At 39.8% G+C, this 22,164-nt stretch overlaps 1 protein-coding gene and 2 non-coding genes across 5 annotated transcripts in view; 2 read left to right on the plus strand and 1 right to left on the minus strand.

The window, feature by feature from the left end:
* The first annotated feature begins 1,486 nt into the window (after positions 1-1,486).
* On the plus strand, positions 1,487-1,558 carry trnae-uuc (transfer RNA glutamic acid (anticodon UUC)). Its single transcript has one exon. It is a non-coding gene; the product is annotated as a tRNA-Glu (tRNA).
* A 424-nt stretch (positions 1,559-1,982) lies between these two features.
* trnae-uuc (transfer RNA glutamic acid (anticodon UUC)) lies at positions 1,983-2,054 on the plus strand. Its single transcript has one exon. It is a non-coding gene; the product is annotated as a tRNA-Glu (tRNA).
* A 4,360-nt stretch (positions 2,055-6,414) lies between these two features.
* pawr (PRKC, apoptosis, WT1, regulator) overlaps positions 6,415-22,164 on the minus strand; it is a 67,525-nt gene continuing 51,775 nt past the window's right edge. For 2 of the 3 annotated variants that reach the window (XM_058625127.1, XM_058625128.1), the window contains 4 exons: positions 18,783-18,817; positions 14,573-14,684; positions 11,451-11,555; positions 6,415-8,819 (listed from right to left, as the gene is read on the minus strand). In XM_058625127.1, coding sequence (XP_058481110.1) covers positions 8,733-8,819; positions 11,451-11,555; positions 14,573-14,684; positions 18,783-18,817 — 339 coding nt within the window. In that variant the 3' untranslated portion in view covers positions 6,415-8,732. The remainder of the gene's footprint in view (positions 8,820-11,450; positions 11,556-14,572; positions 14,685-18,782; positions 18,818-22,164) is intronic. The other variant, XM_058625129.1, reaches the window with a different exon arrangement.

Genomic DNA, 22,164 nt, shown 5'->3' on the forward strand with positions numbered 1-22,164 from the left:
ATAATAATAATAATAATAATAATAACAATAATAATGAATTTTATTTGTAATGCACTTTATATTGAACAAACAATCTCAAAGTGCTACATAAAAAAAATAAAAAAATAATTTTCATTTTAAGCACTAATACCCATAGACAAACATACATGTGGGTGCGTTTTAGTGCAGTCAATGGGTTGAAACACCCTAAAACCGCCCACGTGGCCTTTCACACGTGAACATTAATCTTGTTCAGCCTGTATGAGCCTATATGAGCCTGAATCTGGGGTGGTGGTAGAGGACTTCCAGCAACTGAAGTTCCAAAACCTCCAGGACAGTGAACCTAGTCGTGCTGGAGTGGAATGGAACCCAACAAGGATAATTGCCTTGTTAGAGCGTCTTGTGAAGTCAGCTCCCCGGTGAGCTGCCATGGGAATAGTCATGCATATATGGATGAACCTTTGCACTCCTTCTTCTACTCAGCAAGCTAAAACCACCTGTGAGCTCTCTCTCTCTGTCTCTCTCTCTCTCTGCCTCTCTGCCGTTGCACGTATAGCCCTCAGCTGTGGGCGGCGATGGCTGATGGATGAATGGAAGGACAAAGAGGACGGAGGACACGGCCACATTCAGTGGCTGACAGCCATTTTTCAGAGTAAGTGCAGATGACAGATGGATGATTAGTATATGTGTCTGTGTAAACCATCTGCACGGAGTCCATTCACCGCTCTGTTTACATACTGTTGGGGCGGAACAGAGACATAAAACTTTGGCGTCTACACAGCAGGGAAGGAAATGAATTGGCTTTTTCCTTTTTTCCCCCCCTCTTCTTCTCTCCGTTCTTAAGTAAAATGTGTTTCACAGGCATTTTGGATAATTTCCAAGGCACTTTTATCAAATGTTGGGGAAATACCCCCGTGTCTTCCATCGGGGGCATCAAATTTAAGACCTTTTAAATACCACTTAGAGTGAAATGTAATGCCAACTGCTCTGTCATAACAGTTTATTAAGTGACCTAATGATGGATGTGTCCTGTACTGTCAGTAAATGTCCCAGTACAGTCAATCTTCCACGCATGAATAGAAAGTCTTTGACAGCTTTTATTTTAGACGTTGATGGAGGGTCAGCCTGTTTCTATTCGTATTTTTAATTGGCCAAAAAAAAGTTTGGAACAAGTTTTTTGAATACTACATTAATGCGAGGATGTTTGGAAATCATGTGGCAATAATATCCGTCAACCTCTGCTTCCACATTTTGCTGTACTGGAAAAATAAGGTAAATCAAACGCGATCTTTTATTATCAACATATGCCGTACCTTCTTACCCTTCTGTGGCGATCCAGACTTTTGCGCCACCTAGTGTTTATTTCAGTGATCTCACTCTGAACCCCAGCAGTTGATGGAAACACAAATAAATGCAAATTTTCTTTCACAGAATCTTTGAAAATTATGGTTAGAACTTACACCACATTTTAATGGAAACCTTTGACAACAGATGTTTACATACATGGTCCCATATGGTCTAGCGGTTAGGATTCCTGGTTTTCACCCAGGCAGCCCGGGTTCGACTCCCGGTATGGGAACACCCAATTTTAGGGCAGCCAATGGCCATGTGGAAAGGGAACTTGGTTTTCTGCATGGACTTTGCATGTTCTCTCCGTTTGGGTCGGTCATCTCCTGGTTCCACCCACAGTCCAAAAACATCCAATGTGGGGATTAGGTTAACTGGACACTCTAAATTGACTGTTGAATGGTTGTTTGTCTCTATGTGTGGCCCTGCGATGGCCTGGCAAACTGTCAGGGTGTATCCCGTCTATCGCCCTATGTCAGCTGGGATTGGCACAGCACCCCCCGCGACCCTCCTGTGGAAGATAAAGCGGTAGAAAATGGATGGATGAAGTTTTAGTGATTTAACTTTTTTTTCTAGTTCCAAGAACAAAAAATATCAATTCAGATTGTAACCAAATGAAAATTAGAAGCTAATTTACCTACCTCATATGTACGTGGTCCCATATGGTCTAGCGGTTAGGATTCCTGGTTTTCACCCAGGCGGCCCGGGTTCGACTCCCGGTATGGGAACACCCAAATTTAGGGGAACCAATGACCAAGTGGAAAGGGTACTTGGTTTGGATGGGAACACCCAAATTTAGGGGAACCAATGACCAAGTGGAAAGGGTACTTGGTTTGCTACCCATTTGAGTCCCCACCAGGTCAAAAAAACGGCTGGGTACACACAACCATTGTTCCCTGTGGGGTATTTTATTTTATGTTCTGTGAACATAAGCTCTTGCTTGCTGCCACGGAGGAGGAATATTTGGTGTTGTTTGTATTACAACACACAATTACATGGCTGTTTAACAGGCCGTTCGACTACATCCAAACCATTGTCAGATCAGTTCACAAGACGCCAATTAAGCCTATATCAGCTCCAATACCACTCTCCCAGAATAGCAAATCTAGTGTCGCCCGGCAACAATTCCCCACTGCACACAGGAAGTGATTTGTTTCATGTCAAGACAGACGGAGGCAACATTGCAGTAATAAATCGAGACGACAGCAAACAGGTTGAAGTTTCAGAAGTCATTTTTGTCCCTGCCAAATGTCAGGTCTGATAGTTTTGCATGACCAGTTTTCAAATGAAAGACGCGAACAAATGATGGTTCATCATTTCTGCTTTTTCGTCCTGCAGTTCTAGCCCGACTCGGCTTGACTCTACTCGTTTTATTTGTTTTTCCCATCAGTGATAGTAACCTGGTGCTTTTTTTAGTACCTGCTCTGACGAGGTTCCAAGCCGAGCTGAGATCTTCTTTACAGGGGCATGATTTCAAGGGCAATTTCAGATTTTTCAAGGGCATTTTGCTCTGATTCCATACTTATTCCTGACCCTGGTCTACAAACACCAGAAAGGTGCTTTTTTTATGTGTCTCTGTCAGATTGCTTCATGATGCTGGTGTGTGTTGTGTGTTGTGTGTGAGTCCTTCCCAGGGGAGAAGCTCAGAATGAGACTGAGCTCAGGGCTGAACATGCACCTCTGCCTCTCCCCTGCTGCCTCGCTAGTGTTGATGAGGAGGAGGAGGGAGGAGAGAAGGAGGGGAGATGCACATGTTTGTGTGTGTGTGTGTGTGTGTGTGCGCTCACACAATGAAACAAGAGTTGTTGTTTTAGTAAAGCCGTCCCAAGACAGCCAGGCCCCCTTCTTAAGAATCACGCGACACGCAACAACGGGAACTCACATTCAGACGGGGACAAGTTCTCCGCGTGAGGCCAGCGCTGTCATGGTAACAGTGCGGAGTGACCTTCAGAGGTTGCGGATGCTCCCCCAGTGCTGCCTCACATTCTGCTTTGGCACGGACTTTGTGAGTCATCAACAACATTCAAATTCACATGCTCCCGTGCTCTCTGGAGGACCGGCACTCATTAAAATGGATGAGGCCCGACGACGGAAATAACAACAAGTGAAGAGAATGGAGAGCATTTCTGATCTCGTCAATAACAAACCTGCAACAGAACAGGCGTAAATGAGAGATTATGATAATCATAGCGACCCGTGCGGATCCATGACAGCGGCGCGTGACGTGGAGGAAGCGGCCTGTTATGCAACAGTTAATTGATAGAGAGTGCATCAGCGGTGACACAGAAGGAGCTCCGCTGAGATAAAGTGACAACAAACCGCAGGTCGTTATGAAACAGCGGCTTCCATCTCCAGGATTTGGTGCAGGATTCCCACACTCACCTTGTGACCGCGTCTCATGTATCACGAGGGTGTTCCACCAGGAGAGCTACAGTCTCCGAGGATCACTGAGCACATAAGCCTGGGAAGATAGGCCGGCTGCTTCTCTGTGTCACACTGATGGTGGAGCTGCCGGCTGGGAACACTGCCCCCAACTGGAGGAGAACGGGAAGTGAGGCGTGGTGGAGGGAGGTTTCCAGGGAGGAGCATGAAAACAGATGAGAGTGTGTGAGAGGAAAATGCAGTGAAGCACGTTGTCAACATGTTGTGATGGTTTCAATTTAGTGTAGGAGTGTTTTCTTTTAATTATATTGCTTAAAATCCTCTTCACACCATTGCATTGTCACAAAAATGAAAAATATCAGTCACCTGTAGAACAGAGAGGTTTCTCATGGACAGGTAGGTTAACGTTAAGTCATCATTTTGCTCTGGGTCTTGCAGCCAATGACAGCAAAGGGGTGGGACAATCAGGTTACACAAGCTAAGGCAATGGCTAACATGGCACCTCAGAAATGCTACTTCAGTAAAGCTAAACGAGAGCTAAAGTAGAGAACATGGATGAAGGTGACCTCTTTTACTTTTAGACAGGTAAGTATAAGTAGCTTGATGCTATCAGCATTTCTACAACCAATGTAGCATTCCTGCATTAGCATGGATTGTAGCATCGTAGCATACAAACTGAGCTTTACTGCTAATAATTGTAGGTTTCAACATTATTGTTAGACCTAAAGAAGCAATAGCTTATGAGCTGTTAGCTACAATAATAAGCTAATAAGCTGTAGCCAGCTAAACTAGGGTTATAATATATATATATATATATATATATATATATATATATATATATATATATATATATATATGAGTTATTTCAAAAGTCTATTTTTACATATTTTAATTTCGTCCGCCTTAAAAGATCTGAACCAGCTGAAGCAAAAGAGTCAGAGGACAAAGAAATGACATGAAAACTGAGAGAGAAAGAGCAGAATATGGGTTTGTAGTGTCGTCTTTTTTTAGGATAATAGCTTGTGAGGTGACGGAGGAGCAGACAGAAGTCATCCTGACAGTCGCTCTGATGAAAAATGGGTCACATCGATGAGAAAATGCTCAGATTAAATGTAACAGCCGCTGGTTTTCACTTGTTCAGATGTATAAACGCTTCTTTAAATCCATTATAGTGTTATAATTTTACTATTATTTAGAGTTTCATAACATTCAGTTTCATAATAATCAGCGTTGGTCGTCCTTGGCTTGTTGCTGCCACACAAGTTAAATTATGCCATTTAGTAAATGTCAGACCTCTGGACCGTCATTAGTTGTTTCCTCTCTGTTTGTGAGCAGTTACCGTCTGTCCGTCCATCCGTCCCACTGACTTTTACAGAACATTTGGACAAAGGGCAGCAGCTCCACATGTGGTCCAGGTGTTGAAGGAAGAGCAAGCAGGTTTTCCAAACCCTTGTTATTCCAGGTTTTTCTGCACCGACGTGGCAACGCGGTGCTGCCAGGTCACTGGACATGAAACTGAGAAATGGGATTCATGTTGTATGTTATTGCATTGACCTGTAAACTATTTTTTTTTTATTTTTTTTTTTTAAGAAAATTGCTCAGGTTTCCTAAAAGTTAGATATTATTTTATCTTAAAACAATATTTTTTTTACTCTTTATGATTTTCTGAATTGAATAGATCTTTAAAATATGGCTTTCTTTTTTAAATTGACAAGATTGTTTAACGTAAAAACAAAAATGTGGCCCCATTTTTTTTTTTAAATTAACCCAAAGAAATTTAATTTGTCATTAAAAAATAAATCCATTAAGAAGTGACGAGATATTTTTGGATACAAAGACATTTTAGCTCTGTTTCTCTTCATTAACAGTTGTTTTCCTGCCAAAAAAAAATCAATTTCTGCTTTTTCTTTTAATAAAATGCTTTAGACCTTCACAACATTCACACTCATTTCTCCTAATTTCCAAAAAAACAAAAACCAATTCTCGACTTCCCTTCAGAAAAACCGACAGATTATATCATAAATGATAACTGTTGCTGAAAAACTGTTGAGTTTGAAGATTTAAAATCATATTCCAAAGCTACAAAAGCTGACAGATCGATTTCCAAGACTATGAATAAACTTTTTGTGTCAAAACCTCCGTTACTGTGGCGACCTCATTATGTCATAACTCTGCATTTATACCTTTTTTCTTTTTCCATCACAACATGACGCCGAGGCGAACAACATTCACACTCAGCCAAACCTGTAATTTACCGAGCGACAACGAGACGCAGAGGACTGTGATATTTTCTTCACAGGCAGCAGTGAATCAACGAATCACAAAAAATCCCCAACACTTTCTATAAAAATGCTAGAAAGGGACTATGTAGAGAGAGGGTGAGACCTTCCAGCACTTAGAACAGAAAGAGAGAGAGAGAGAGGGGAAGAAGACATTATCTGGGAAATGTAGTCGTCATTAGCGCTGATACATTTCTCACATTGATGCTTCTTCTTCTGTCCTATCAGGGATTTAACGCTGCTCAGTGTTGAGGTTCTGTGGAAGGAGAGGGAGGTTTTTAATGCTTCTGTTGCAGGCGTCGAGGCGGGTGATTGGCATGTTGAGTCATCGTGTGTGTGTGTGTGTGTGTGCGCGCCGTCACGTTGCATTACCGACTCAGTGGCATCATCACATCAAATTAGTCGTAATGAACACAAGCGAGTCGACTGAGGAGAGAGATAATCAAACTTTTATTAAATGACTTAATCTTCTGTACATGCATAATGTGGTGGAAAGAGAGTGGGAGTGTGTGTGTGTGTGTGTGTGAGAGACAGGTTTCTTCTATATATACAGAATACACAGTGCTCTCCAAAGTATTGGAACAGTGAGGCCAATTCCTTTGTTTTTGCCATCCATTGACAAAATGATTGGGAGATCCTTCATCATGCAGCAAGATAACAACCCCAAACGCAACAAAGGAGTTCATCAGAGGGCAAGAAGTGGAATGTTATAGACTGGGCCAAGTCAATCTCCACACTTAAACCCTATAGAGCACGCATTTTACCTGCTAACGAGGAAACTGAAGGGAGTAAACCCCCAAAACAAAAGAAAGAGGCTGCTGTGGAAGCCTGGAAGAGCATCACAGCACAAGAATTTGCAACCCAAATGTTTACAGGTAACTTATCGACTGTCCTCGATAACGTAATATTAAGGGAATTTAAGCTTGCCCAGCTTTGCTGGTGTTAGCCTGTTGCTAGCTTTAGCTACTATTACCTCACATACTACATTTATCAAGGGGAGTTAAGCTCGCTAACTCGGCTGGTGTTAGCTTGCTGCTAGCTTTAGCTCCTATTACCTCACATACTACATTTATCAAGGGGAGTTAAGCTAGCTAACTCGGCTGGTGTTAGCTTGCTGCTAGCTTTAGCGACTATTACCTCACATACTACATTTATCAAGGGGAGTTAAGCTCGCTAACTCTGCTGGTGTTAGCTTGCTGCTGGCTTTAGCTACTATTACCTCCATCTAGGGAAGTTGGCTACGCGTTTCAATCCATGGCAAAAAAATGAAGGAATCGGCCTCACTGTTCCAATAGAGGGCACTATAAATGTGTGTGTGTGAAACCTATAGATTATTCTCCGCAGCCCCTCACTGGAATAAAATCATCATCTAAACAAGAACAAAAAATAAAATCACCTTCTACCAGTCAAACCTGTTTCCCTTGAGTTAAACAAAAAGAGATGCATTTCAAATGATAACAATAATAATAATATGTTCCTTCAGTTCGTGCCACAGACGGAGCACCGTGCGAGTCAAATATAATGCAACCTTAAACGAGAAAAATGCACATCATCATTTATACGAGACAAGGGTTGCACCCTCAGACATAACAGAGCAGAAGCCGATGTTAAAAATGCGCAAAAAGTCCAACTTTATCATTTTATAATCTTTGATTCTCTTCATTGACAAAACATTTACATTATCTTGGAAAAGTTCCAGGGTTTATTTATTGCAGAGTTATTTCTGTAGGTTATTTTTCAATCATCAAATTGATTTTGCGTGATAAATGTGTCAACTTATATTTTTGAAATCCTGTGAAATATCGTCATAAAGATTATTCCGATGTCATTTTGAACCCTATGTCATTTGAGGTTAAGACCTCTGATTTATTGATTTTTTTAAAATGTATTTTTTTTCCAAAGGTCCAGTGTGTAAGAAACAGTGACATCTAATGGTGATTGCAGCAAACAGAGGACACCTCCACTTATTTCTCCCCTTCCTACAGCGTGTAAAGAAACTACGGTGGCCTCTGTAAACCAGAAAGGACGTCGTTCTTCTTAGTTTGTGTCGTAAGCAGCTGTAAAATAACCTCCGTAAAAAGCTTATAAATGCAATATACTTTGAAGCAAAAATACTGGAAATTAGTCAGTATGAAAAAAAAATCAGTGGATTGGATATCAAAAAAAAGAAATAAACGTGAAATATGAAACAGTCCAAAAACCCTAATTGTGACGTAAAACGTTTATCAAATGTGAAAAAGTGCAAACAAATGTTAAGTATATTGAATTTCTGCTCATAAACCCCCCAACATGTTACACACTGGACCTTTAAAAAGGCTTTTATTTTGAAAATGCACAATATAAATCTCTCTAAATCAGTGAGATAAGTAATGACGGAGTAATGGAGGAAGTAAAAATTTAATAAACCTCTGATTGTTGTTGTGGAAATGTCAACACTGAGACTTTTACCCTTTATTTTTATTAAAAGCCCCTAAAATAAAAGTTCTTTTTAAAAAAAGACTGAGTTTGTGCTTGTTCTTGCAGCACTTTAGCTAAGAAAAATCTAAAGTGAGCTGGATCTTGAATGGCCTACAGTATATACAAGACATTTACATTAAATATTTATATGATGACAGGAGAGCGTCAGCTGATACAGATTTCACCTCTGACGGACACAGAGACAGATTTAACGTGTACAAATAAAAACAAAGGCCGTGGTGGAGAAATGAGAGCCGAGGCAGGAGGTTTGTGCCGTGTGCAGCGACTCTACCTGGTCAGCTGACCCACCACCTTCAGCAGAGTCTTGTTCTCCTGTTTCAGCTGCTCGTTCTCGTCCTCGATGTCGTCCAGGTCCTTCAAAAACAACAAGACAAAGAGACAAAGGTGGTGAGTGGGAAATATCATGTCACATTTAGCTAGAAATTCACAGTTTACCACTAAGACTGATTAAGTAGGTGGTGGTGACCAAAACCGGAGCAAAAGTAGATCAAATATTGGTCTTATATTTGCCAGGCGACCAGAAACAAGACTTGAAAACCTAATGTTTATGAGTTAATATGACTCATTCACATATGTATTAGTATCCCTCTTTGTTTAATGCTATGAAAAGTTTAATTTTACATAATAAACCTTCAGAAAAACACATTTCCTGTTGAAATATTGTGCTATTTGTTTGTTATATAATGTAGAAAATTTGTACGATGTGCAATAAAAGTACTTTCTACAGTATGTGAGGTTACTTTGACAAAATCTATTTGTATTGATATAGTTATTTTTTACAGTTCAGGGTATGAATTAAGTGTTTTTTTCATATAATTTGTTTTTATTTATCACTTTGTTATATACAGTATATTTATTTACAAAATAAAAATACATATATAAAACATGTAAATCAGACAAATTGGTATTGGAAAACTTTTACCCCATAATATCTACATTAAAACTGATAATACTTAAGTGTTATTAGAATTCTTGCTCTGAAAAAGTATATTTTATAATTAGGACTTCATTTACTTACTTTATTAACCGTGTTATTTTTTCTGTCATATTTGTATCATCTATCTCACTTGCTCAAAATCCACATTAGTTTATGCAAAAGTAAATAACTTCTCGCTTTATGAACATCAACGTGAACAATTCTGCCCCCTAGTGGCCAAAAAACAAACTTGCCGTCTTTTAGGACGCATGGACAGAGTTGTGTCCTCTAAAGACATAATCTTTGTCTTCATATATCACAGAGATTTATCTTTCTAAAAAAACAAACTTCTCCAGCTTCAATCCTCCGCCACAGATTCAACACACACTGTATCAGCTGTTATCTCCCGCGTTCCCATCAGGCCTTGCAGGAGCCTCTTTTGGCGGGGGACATTTCTGATGGCTATCAGCGCGTCCACCGTCCTCACATAGAGCCGTTTATTTATTTATTATTTCGCTTCCTGCACGCGCGTGACGTTATCAGTCGCTCGTCATATTGCCGTCTTTGTGTTTGCCGATGGCTCGTGGAGAGCGTCTCATAAAGTCCAGATAATAACCTCGGCAACATTCACTCCACCCGTTTACAGAACGTGAACACATGAACTCGCTCTGCCGTGTCTACGTCTGATTGGCTCTCCAGGGGAAGCAAAAAAAAGGGCTGTAAGTTCAGGAAGAATTGGTTTTTAAGTGAAAAGGAGAACTTACTCTGAAGCAATTTGAGGGCAGCTGATGGTCGACAATTGACGTTGATTGACAAACATTTTGAGATTAAAGTCAGAATTTTGACCAATTTCTGCAATTTCAGCCTCATTACTTTCTGTATGGAGATTAAAATAAGTTGGAAACTGGCTGTAAGTTAAGGAAGAACTGTTTGAAAAGGAGTTAAAGGTTTTAGCTCTTAATGACCCAAACGTTTGTAGTCTGAGATTAAAGTGAGGATTTAGACAGATTTTAGTCAGAATTCTGAGAGTAAAATCCAGAATTCTGGCTTAACTTCACTCTGAACTGAACTGAACTCTGAAGGCTCAAAACTCTGGAAAACCCGAGGTGGATTTCTGTCTTTACATCAGTTTGCCTGGACATTCATTTTTGCCCGTCTTAGGCCGATCAATACAAGAAACAGTTCTCAACCTGTGGCATGTGTACCACCAATGCTCGGCAAGCTTCCTGTTGTGGAAAAATCAGTACTGTACTGTATATTCTACCGTTTATACTAGGGCATGTGATCAGAGTGGAGCTCTTTTTGTTTTGAATTATGAGTGTGTCTGATGTATAAAAAGTGTTTTTCTTAGATGACATATCTTACCTTCTATCTTAAAATCAATGTTTTGTAGATATCTGTGAAATAAAGTCATTCTTCTACACAAAGGCTGATGGAAAAATCATTGTCGACTCACGAAAACACACTGATCCGCTGATAATTTGTGAAAAAAAACACATAATGACGTTAAAATGCAGTGATCCTGATAATGGGAGGGCATTTTAATGCTTTTTTAGGAGTGAAAACAAAACGTTCGCTCTCAGCTGCTCTGTTTTCTTATTGATCGCATTGTTTTCTTTGCTTTATTCTTTCATAAAGACTCGGCCGTCTGACATGAGGAGGAGACACAGACGAACACGAATGACTGCGGCTCTTTTTTTTTTTTAAGTGAAGTGTTTGTGAAATGCGACTGAAAACAAATTCTCCATTTTCTTCAGACGATCACAATCACGCTCTCATCCACTGAGCGAGCGGCACATTTGTTTTGGGGGTTTTATGGTGGATAAATCAATAAAGACATAAATGTCACCTTCTACACTGACCGACAACTTCTCAGGCTTCAAATGTCACCAAAGCACTGGTGACTTTTTCTCTAATTTGGGGATTCAAATTCAAGTCTCGATGACGTCCGCGTGCTAATGGACTGTGGGGAAATCTCAGTGTGGTGGAAACACAGTGTCAAAAAAAACACAGAGCGGCTGAAAACATGAGACATCAGAGCAGAGGAGAAGGACGTGAGCTGAACTCACTCTGTTCAGGAGGTCGATTTCCTCCTTCAGCTTCCCGATGAGGTCGTCTTTGTCCTCGTGGGCCTTCAGCAGCCGCATGTTCTCCTGATGCTCTCTGGCCAGTTCCTACAAACACAGACAGAATTTTGAGATTAAATTCATAATCTCGACAAAATCCTGAAAATGATATTGACACTTCAGAAATTCGAGTACAAATTCTGACCCAAATTCTGTTTCATTTCTGAGATTAAAGTCATAGTTAAATTCATAATTTTGACAAAATCCTGAAAATGATCTCACTAATCTATCAGAATTCTGAGATTTAAGGCAGAATCATTGACAGGATTCTAAAATTTAAATCAAACTTCTGCCATAATTCTGAGATTAAAGTCAGTATTTTGACAGAATTCTGAGATTCAAGTACAAATTTTGACTGAATTTTTAGATTCAAATCAGAATTTTGACATCATTTTGGGATTTAAGTTGGAATTCTGACAGAATCTTGATATTCTATTCAGAATTCTGACAAATTCCAAAAATTTAACTCAACATTCTGTCAGAATTCTGAAATTTAAGTCAAGTATTTTGATGATTTCTGAGATTAAAATTCAGATTATTTTTTTTTTGAGATTAGAGTCAGAATTCCTCTTCCGTAGGGAGAGTGGATTTGTATCTTTCTGAACTGAACTCACATTAAAAACCTTAAGTTTGGCTTTACATTTCTGTCCATCTTTACCTATTTTACTGAATATAGTTTGTTTTTTGAAACAGGTTTGATAAAAAGCCAAACTGATACACTTTTTTATAAAAGTGAAATCAACAATGTGCAGAAAAACGACTCTGGACCCTGAGAAACACTGTGGTCACTGCAGGTCACTGCAGTTCTTACTTTACTTTAAAAAAGAAGACGACAAAGGTTGGGGTTTTTTAAGTCACCTGGCTGACATTTCATTCAGAGTCGAGTTTGTACAGCGGCAGCCATCAGAGGGCGAGTGTGGGAAAGGAAATGACAGATCTGCACTGTACGACTGTGAAAGGTCATCGGCACCTCGACAACACTGAGCAGAATTTCTGAGATCAGACCCACGATCTGCCACTCAGAGCCGGACGAGTGGAAATTCATCTGAAATAAGTGCTGCTGATCGACACCTTCACTCAGCCCAAAAACAAAAAACAACAACTTTTGAATACCTACCTCTAAAGGTCAGAGGGCACAGAGAACGCTGAGGGACTGGGGTTGTAGCAGCAGTCATTTTACATCAACTGGTGCAGAAAGCACTAATATTAGGATTTACTTCTTCTGATAATAAATATGACTTACTTTTTATGTAAATCTGTGGCTGAGATTAAAGTTATAATTATGACAGAATCCAGAAATGTAAGTAAAATTTGAGTCACAATTCTGTCTGAATTCTGAAATTCAAATTAGAGTGCTGTCACAATACTGAAATTAAAGTCTGAATTTATTTTAGTCAGCATTAAATTCATAATTCTGACAAAATCCTGAAAAATATCTCAAGATTCTGTCAGAATTCTAAGATTAAAGTCAGAATTTTGTGGGTTTAGTCGTGTAAATATCACTTAGGTTAGGTAACATCGCCAGTATAGACACCATCTTATGTTTCACTTTGCAGCTTCAAAAGGGCGTGGCCATGGCAACCATCGGAAGTTTGGCGAATTTTGACCTGTCGCCACAAAACAGGAAGTTCCCAATAATTTCGCCATACATTGACCAACCCCCATTAAACTTCATACGTGATACAAGAGACCGACCCTGAACACGTCTACGGATACAGACTTGATCCAATAGTGCCCCCTAAGGCGAAACGTGGATGGAGCCGAGGTCAGATCGCTGTGTTTTTGTTTTGTTTTGTCTTGTCTTGTCGTCGATTTTGGTTATTTTTGGCACATGTATAGTCACAAACTCCATAAAATTCATTTACATTACAGTAAATGAATTACAGGAACAGTTTATCTTCAGGAACAGTAAGAAGATAAACGTGTCAAAACACAATGACGTTTTATTGTGTTTTCAGATGAGTTTTTTGCTCCAAACTTTTTCCACCTTCAGGAGAAACAGACTGTGACCTTTTCACAGCGGGGCAGACCATAAAACCTGACAAGGTGTTTTTCTCCCGCCTGGAAGCAGATGTCCACATTTACTCACCTTCATATCAGCAAAAAAAAGAAGCTCATATTTACACCGACCTTTACCTTTAGACTAGAAACTCATTTTAAAACCACAAACTATATAATGGTAGCATTTTGAGCTGAACTTTCTCTTTATTGTCCAACTTTCATGTCTGTGTTTGAGTATGGTGCTTAGCTAAGCTTAGCTAACTTAGCATCAAGACAGTTAGCCCTACTCAGCAGCAAATCTAACAAACAAACTATATCTCAGTATTTTTTAAGATACAACAAGATCTTGGGCTGTTTATATTGTTTGTAGATTATCAATTATTTTCTATAATGTTACAAATGAATATTAAACTACCATTTAAAAAATAAATAAATTCATGTTTCAGTCCACTAGATGGTGACAAGTGCTCACTCTCACCAGAGCGCTTGTGTGAGTATATCGCAATGGAGTGGCGAGAATTGCGCAAAAGTCACAAAAATAGACGATAGAATTTTCTTTCGTTTTTGTTCATAAAAATGAGCCAAGCGAACTTTGAACTGTGACGTAATTCCAAATTTCACAAATTCAATCCAATTTCAATTTTTTTTTTCTTTTTGCTCAGTTGTGTTTATATATCAGATGTTGATATATAAAAAAAGGATAAAAATACTAGCCTCTGTATATGTATATTTAACATAATAATGGAAAACAAGCAGCCTAAATGCTCTGTGTTCAAATCTACGATTATTTTCATTATTGATTCATCTCGTGGTTATTTTTCTTCAATTAAACGATTAATCATTTGGTCCGAAAAAAATGTTGATTTGAGTGTCTTAAACCTTGAAATTATGACGTTCTCAAATCTCAAGCTCAGTTTTAATGATTTCTTTGTTCTACGGAGCAAAGAAACCAGAAAATATTAACATTTAATTTGCTGAAAGGTCTGAAAACTTGTAGCCTTAAGCTAATCTAATTTATGTTTGTGAGGTATGTTCAGGGGTCAGAGGTCAGTGAACGTACGTACCCTCTCCAGCTCCTCCATCCTCTTCTCCATGCTGCCGTCTCTGCCGTGACGGTTGTGTCGTTGTCTGCTGCTCGCGCCCATGTCCTCCTCAGATCCTGGTGCTGCACAACTGCTCCACGAACACACACACACACACACACAAACTTGAAACTTTTAGAAAAATAAAGTAAAAATGTATTAAATCACAAGAAAAAAAACCAAGGTTGAAGCGACATTTCTGTTCCCTTTCTACTACTGAAACTGCTCAGCGCCGCGTTCATGGCCAGGCTGTTTGAAGGCATGAATCACAGCCACATTATTAAACTTCAATGGGATGACACATCCATCATGAAAAGAACAGGTGGGGATGTCTTCTGTGAGCTCGCCCTTTCAATTAGGCGGGCATTATTAACAGCGGGCTGCCTGCTTCTACTCCGTTAATGGAGAAAAAGGTCGTGAGTGGCTGCAAAAACTTTAGAGAATGGGATTCTGATTAAGAAACTACTTGTGTAACACGGCTTCATATGAGCCCCAGAGTGAAAGTGGAAACTTTGGAGAGATTTCTTTTAAAAAGTGCAGCTCGAGCAGAAGCTCATCTCCTGTGATTTATTCCCCTAACCATCTTATTTCTAATAATTATTAAATATTAGACTTGGAATGAGTTGCTGGCGTTCACCTCCCCGTGAGAGTGGGAGCAAACTGTTCCCGGGGAATTAAACAGTCGGGGAGGCTGCGAGACTTCAGCAACTCTGAAGGAGGCTGTCAGCGTTTGTGAAAAGCTGCCGGCAAAAAAACAAAGGACAGATATAACTCCTTTGTGCCATCTGCACGCTTTTTTTTCTTTTTTTTTTAGCATCTGCCAAATGTGAAGTTCCCATTATTAGACAACTTTACAAAGTCCTTTAACTCTGTGGCTGCAGAGGAAGTGGTGGGCAGCGTGGGGATGTCACAACACGGGGAAAAGTGACAGATGCAACAAGAAAAGATCCTGGGTACGGGGAAGACTTGTGTCCAACTTCCAGGATTGAACAATCAGAAAGAGAAGGTCACATATTATGCAAGTCACAAGAAAGTCTCAGGTCTGAACCTTCAAGTCTTAGGTCTGAACCTTCAAGTCTCAGGTCTGAACCTTAAATTATCAGGTCTGAACCTTAAATTATCAGGTTTGAACCTTCAAGTCTCAGGTCTGAACCTTCAAGTATCAGTTCTGAACTTTCAAGTATCATGTCTGAACCTTCAAGTCTCAGGTCTGAACCTTCAAGTCTAAGGTCAGGTCTTAACCTACAAGTCTCAGGTCAGTTCTTAACCTACAAGTCTCAGGTCGTAACCTTCAAGTATCAGGTCTGAACCTTCAAGTCTCAGGTCTGAACCTTCAAGTCTAAGGTCAAGTCTTAACCTACAAGTCTTAGGTCAGTTCTTAACCTACAAGTCTTAGGTCAGTTCTTAACCTACAAGTCTCAGGTCAGGTCTTAACCTACAAGTCTCAGGTAAGTTCTTAACCTACAAGTCCCAGGTCTTAACCTACAAGTCTCAGGTCAGGTCCCAAAAAAATGATTATTATATAAAAGGAATATGATTAGGGATAGATGGAGATGATAGATGGCAGATGATCCGCTGTGGTGATGCCTTAAATCTTTTCCCTTTCTTAACTTTTCCTCGTTCTTTACATTCACTAACCCCTTAATCTAGAGCGTTGGTGCAGATTTAATGTGACACACACACTCATGAATGTTTCATTAACATTAACACAGCAAAGCTTTACGTGCTTAAAAAAGGGGAATGGGATGATTTTCGCACAACATTTCTGGAAACATTTACACATACACGCAGCATTATGTCACAGCCCACTCGACCGCAGAGTGGATTATCTGTAATTGCTGCAAAATTTCCACTCAACCTCACAGTTTTGTTAAGTAATCATTTTAAGGTGAAAGAAAGTGGGGGCTTCTGCAGCCGCATCTGGAAAACGAATGTGAACATGATGTAAACGCTTTAAGATCGCGGCCAGAAGGCGGTAAATATGTGAATATTCCTAATCTGAAGCCTCACTTATTTACCCCAAGTCTACTTTTCTGTATTGATGCTCTCTCACTCACGCACACACACACACGCTGTAGCTTGACATTTACAGAACAGCGGCTGTATTTTTCTCTGCTCGTTCACACGGAGACAAAAACACAGTGGTGGACGGCGCTTTTGATCGGCAGCGGCGATCCTTGAAATGCTCTCCTCCGCTCTGCACTCGCCTACACGGAGATAAAGTGTGTTTCATTTCTCTCTAAATGTGGCTCTCAAGGCTACTCATCCATTATCGCCGTGAAAACACACACACACACACACACACACATGTAGAGTAAATACGCACTCAGGCACTCATGTGTGCGTACATTAAAAAACATCGGACGCGCTCTGAAAGCTTCCCTTTTACCACTTTGCCCTAAAAAAAAAAAAACAAAACAGAGGCATGTGTCATGTGTGTCCAGATTTCTGCATCGTTACAAACACATGTACACTTGCGATGGGAAGTACGGCTCTTTTCAATGATTCGTCTCTTTTGGCAAGTCGTGTTTTTTGTTTTTTTAATTATTATTATTTTTTTAGTACCTGCTCTGACGAGGTTCCAATCGTGCTGAGCTGATACTAAAATGTGACGTCGTCAGACTGCCGGCCACTGATTGGTCAGAGAGCGTAGCTGCAAGAGTCACATGTGCGACGTCCGACACAGGAATCAAAGTGAATGAGATGAGTTGAAAAAATTTAAAATCCCGTAAAAAATGCAAAAGGAAATGTCTAAATTGTCCATATTTAACAAATCTTTTGAATTTAACTGATTCTAATGATTCATTTACACCAAAAACAACTGCTTTACAAGTCACTAGTTTGTGCGTTTGTGTGGCGTGTAAAATGTCACGGAAGTTTCATGCAGCCGTGCTGTGAAGACTCCGCCCACGTTGAGGAGGTTTCTATAGTAATGGAAAACAATACCAAAGCGCCGAGCCGAGCCGTGGCGTGCTGGGACTGCACCAACTAACCCACCTAACCCTTCTATTACATAACGGTATGATGCTAAGTCTGTCCTTGCATATCATTGGCCATTGTGCACATGGGTCATTAAAAGAGGACAAAGCCTGGTTTAAACATCCATCAATGCTTAAATATCACTCTGAGGAGCATTAACACTCTCATAAGCTTTAGTGGGAGGGACTGAGGAAGCATGTTAATACATTTCCATTTAAAAAAAATTCGTTTCCACATAAAAATTGACTTTCTTTTTAAAGAAACACATGACAAACATGTGTACATTTAGCAAAGTTACATAGTGCTGCTTTAAATTAAACATCTTGGCTATTTTTCCAGCCCCTTTCATCTTTAATCTTTCATGTCTGATTTTTTTTTCTTCTGGCAGTGTAGAAACTACTGAGGGCAATCATTGGGAACACATGTGTGCTGGCTTTAAACATGTCAGTTACAAGTGGAGACGCTCATCATTACAAACTGACAAGTGCTGCAATTAGAACCTGATAAAGTGAACGGCAGCAGCAGAGTGAGGCTGAAAATACACTCTCTGCAGTTAAAATAGACTGAGGAGTGCAGGAAAAGTATAAACATTGTGGATAATACTGACATAAAGCGGCGCTATTTGAATGCCGGATTGACCGGAGAACATAAATAAGCTGTATAACGTCCCGACGTGAGGTTGACGCTGCGTGTTAAATTATGCAAAAGCCAAGGGAATATTAAAATGACACATTTTTGACTGGGGTTTGGTGCGTGTGAGCCGACACGTCGAGGCGTTTCTCCACCGAAACCAGAGACGAATAAGTTTAAGTCTTTCTGCCTGACCACAGTCCACCTGGCAGGTCGTCCAAGAAAAACCCTCAGCGCGTCCAAGTGTAGCCAGGCCAGCTGATGAGAGCGGCGGCCCGTAATTACACGGCCAGATTGAACGTCAGCTGGTGAACTTGGCTGATGCCTGCTGGCCACGACTTCTCAATTTGGTTGCAAATAATGGAAAATAAATACATGCTGGACACACACAGAGGTCCTCAACGGGTTTGAAGTTTTGCCGTCTGCATTTTCAAGCAATAATAAATCACTTTTTGATAAAAAACCAAACAATGAAAGACCGATGAAGGACATTATTTTCTTCTGAGTGATTGTTTTTACTTATTTTCTTGTAGTTAATGACTCAACAACTTTTTTGATTCCTGATAACACAGTGGATTCTTACCCCTTCTGCCGGCTGCTCGCACATTTCGGAGTATCCTGCAAAAAAAAGAGAGAGAGGAAAAAGAAATGAGAGGAACGTCTTGAGATAGAAGATATAAACCTAAATATTCATATAGAATCACAGCAAAAAAGCATGACAAGATGCAAATTTGACATCACTCGTAGTGGGCTGTGGAATTCACATACATAAAGATACAACTCGTGCAAAGACATAATCATAAACGCAACATTTCCCTAGTTCAGTGGTCCGCAACTGGTGGCCTGAGGGCCAAAACTGGCCCGCTAAAATTAATATCTGTGCCGGGTAGATGGAAAATCATGCAGAATTCAGAGCTTTTATTCGGGAAAAAAGATGCCACAAGTTAATGTTTTTGCCATTTTTGTACAATATTGAACAGTTTAGATTAGAAGAAAAAAATATGTATTTGAAATCTGGACTCTTTGAAGCAAATCAGTGCTGAGGTTCTATCTACAATGAAAATACTGCTGCTCTACGCTAAAAAGACGACATGAATAGGGAGACTAATGATTATTATCAGAATTGATTAATCCGTTAATTCATTTCTCGATGAATCAAGTACTTTTTTGGTCCGTAAAATATCTGAAAATGTTGAAAAATTTTGATCAGTGTTTTCCCAAACCTGGAAATTATGTCCTGCTTAATCCGCAAACGAAAATTATTCAGTTTTAGAGATTTCTTTGTCATATGGGTCAAAGAAACCAAAAAATATTCATTTTTAACCCTCCTTGTGTGGGTCAGTTTGACCCGACTAAACACAAACAATGAGTCACATGATGTGGAAATTCACATTTCCATCATGGTACAGTCCGGTTTGGTACAGTAAAATGACTTCTGTAGGATATTTACACTGTTCACTGTTCAGCTGACTGTTGTGTCGGACCGTACAATTTTTACTCTGGTATCCCAAGGGAAGGGTGCCAAAAATGTAACAATTTATTATTTTGGTAATATTCCTAATAGGAACGCAAAAAAATTGAACCATTCCACTCGGTGGAACCACAGCTATTAAGTGCATCTCTGTTGCTTTGTGAGATTTTAAAGTTTCGGATTGTTGCCAAGTCTTAAAAAAAAGTTTTTTTTGTGGTGTCAATCCATCTGTTGTGTTCTTGTGCCTTGGGTTGTGTTGATTCACCAAAGAGGGCAGATTAAAAGGAAAAAACAGAGAACTCCATCTACAGGATAAAAGACATTAATCAGCAGCAGCATTTATAGAAAGCCTTCAGGTGTCGTCTGAACTTGTGTGGATCTCTGCGGCTGTGAGTTGATATAAAGATGGAGGCGGCTTTGTTACATTTAATGGCTCCTATAGCCCCGAGTAATGAAAGGCAATCTTGTTTTGCAACATGAAGGTGCATGTTTATCTTCTTTCCCCCATTATTGTATGATCTAAAAGGTTGTTTAGATGTGTAGACCTCCTCCAGAAAATGAGCTACATGTCAGAGAGCCGTGCGAGATGAATACACATCTCCCTCTTTCCTGAGGTCTTGTTCAGTGAAGGGTCTCGGGGTTTGATTGAGGAGCCTTGGGTTTGCTTCAATCTGTCAGAGCTTGGCTTCGAAAAGGATGGAAGGAAACATCCAGTGCCCGGCGACTCGTAGCATTCGCCGGCTCCTCCGTCTCAGAAACACATCATTCATTACCCGCAGATGAAATCCTGACCCTCATCTGTCCCTGGCTCAGACCCGGATGGATTTACTGAGACTTATGAGGGCAGTAAGAGATCAGTCAGCAGCAGCAGGAGCAGCAGATCCTGGTTCAAGCAACACTTTGGGTTTAAGTGCAATGTGATGAATTTCTTGTGAAACTGACATTCTGTAGGATTTGGTGTAATCCGTGGCAGCTGCCAGACCTGCACTCAGGAATCTAAAAATCAGATAGATGGTGTGAACTGAGCTCCAAGTTCACACTCTGGATAAAACCCACTAAGCTTAAAGAAAGCAGGGGAACTTTAACGGGCAACATTATCTCACTTTTTTCGAAAATTCGAACCAGGTCGTTAAAACTGGGAATGGCAGCATGAAGTACATGGTCCATAAGAGCAATACATGATGCAGTGATTCCGCTATAATTGATATACTGTGAGAAAATCATTTAAAAATATAATATAATATCTGTGTAACTGAACAAAAAGGTTAAGCTGAGGATTTGCAGGAGTTCCATTGACTAGTTAAAGGTCCAGTTGTGTAACATTTACGTGCTTTTATTAACAGTAACTGAACAAACTAATGATAAATATGTTTGTATACGTTATTTGTAAATATGCATGACCGTTTCCATGGCAGCTGACCAGGGAGTCGGCTTCACACAGCTCTCTAACAAGGTAATTATCCGAGTTAGGTTTCCTTTCCACTCCGGCACGGTGGTGCTCCGTCCTGGAGGGTTTGGACCTTCAACTCCTGGAAGTTTTCCCTCGAGGTTCATTTCTCAAGAGATTAATGTTGGCGTGTGACAGGCCGTGTGGGTGGTTTGAGGGCGTTTTAGTCCATTAACTGCAGACTGGCTGTGCGTTAAAGGCCCAGTGTGTAACATCTCGGAGGGTTTACTGGCAGAAAATTGAATGTACTACCCATTACTGTGTTTTAAGTGTGTAGGTGTATAATAACGTTAAAATAAAGATGTTTTGGTTACTCAAAAAACACAAAATGTTTCAAATTAAATAAAAACTACAATTAAATCTCTCTTTTGACTTGTGTTGGTTCAAAATGAAATACTAAAGTCAGAACATGTGTCTCTTAAACCAGCAAACGTAATTATGAGATTTATTTAGAAGCTAAAAAAGGAGCCAATAAGAAGAAGCTAAAAAGCTAGCTACTAGTTTTAAAGAAGACAGTAGCTAGTTGCTTAGAAGCTAGCTGTTATAACAGAGGTAATAATAAGAAGAAGAAGCTAAAAAGCTAGCAGCTAGTTTTTAAGAAGATAGCTGCTAGTTGCTATAAAGGAGCTAATAATAATAATAAGCTTAAAGGTTAGCTGCTAAAAGGAGCGAACAATAATAATAATCAGAAGAAGCAGCAGCTAGCTTGTTGTTTTTTAAGAACAAGCTAAAAAGCTAGCTGTTGGTTTTTAAGAAGAAGGTAGCAACTAGTTGCTATGCTAGCTGCTATAGTTTCTAAGAAGCTAAAACAAACTAGCCTCTAGTTCAGAGGTCTCAAACTCTCAAATGTCATGAATTAATAATGACACTTATTAATATTTGAGGTGTGTATTTGACTGAGATCAGATTTTTTGTTGTTGTTATTGAGTTGTTGCTCTTATTATTGAGAAAAGACCAAAATGGTATGACTAAAATGTGTCTCACAATAATGGTACGTGAATGACTAAATACGACAAAGACTAATCAGGACATTTGAAACAAGACTTA

The sequence above is a fragment of the Solea solea genome, chromosome 3 (genome assembly GCF_958295425.1).
Source record: "Solea solea chromosome 3, fSolSol10.1, whole genome shotgun sequence".
In the NCBI taxonomy this organism is placed as follows: domain Eukaryota; kingdom Metazoa; phylum Chordata; class Actinopteri; order Pleuronectiformes; family Soleidae; genus Solea; species Solea solea.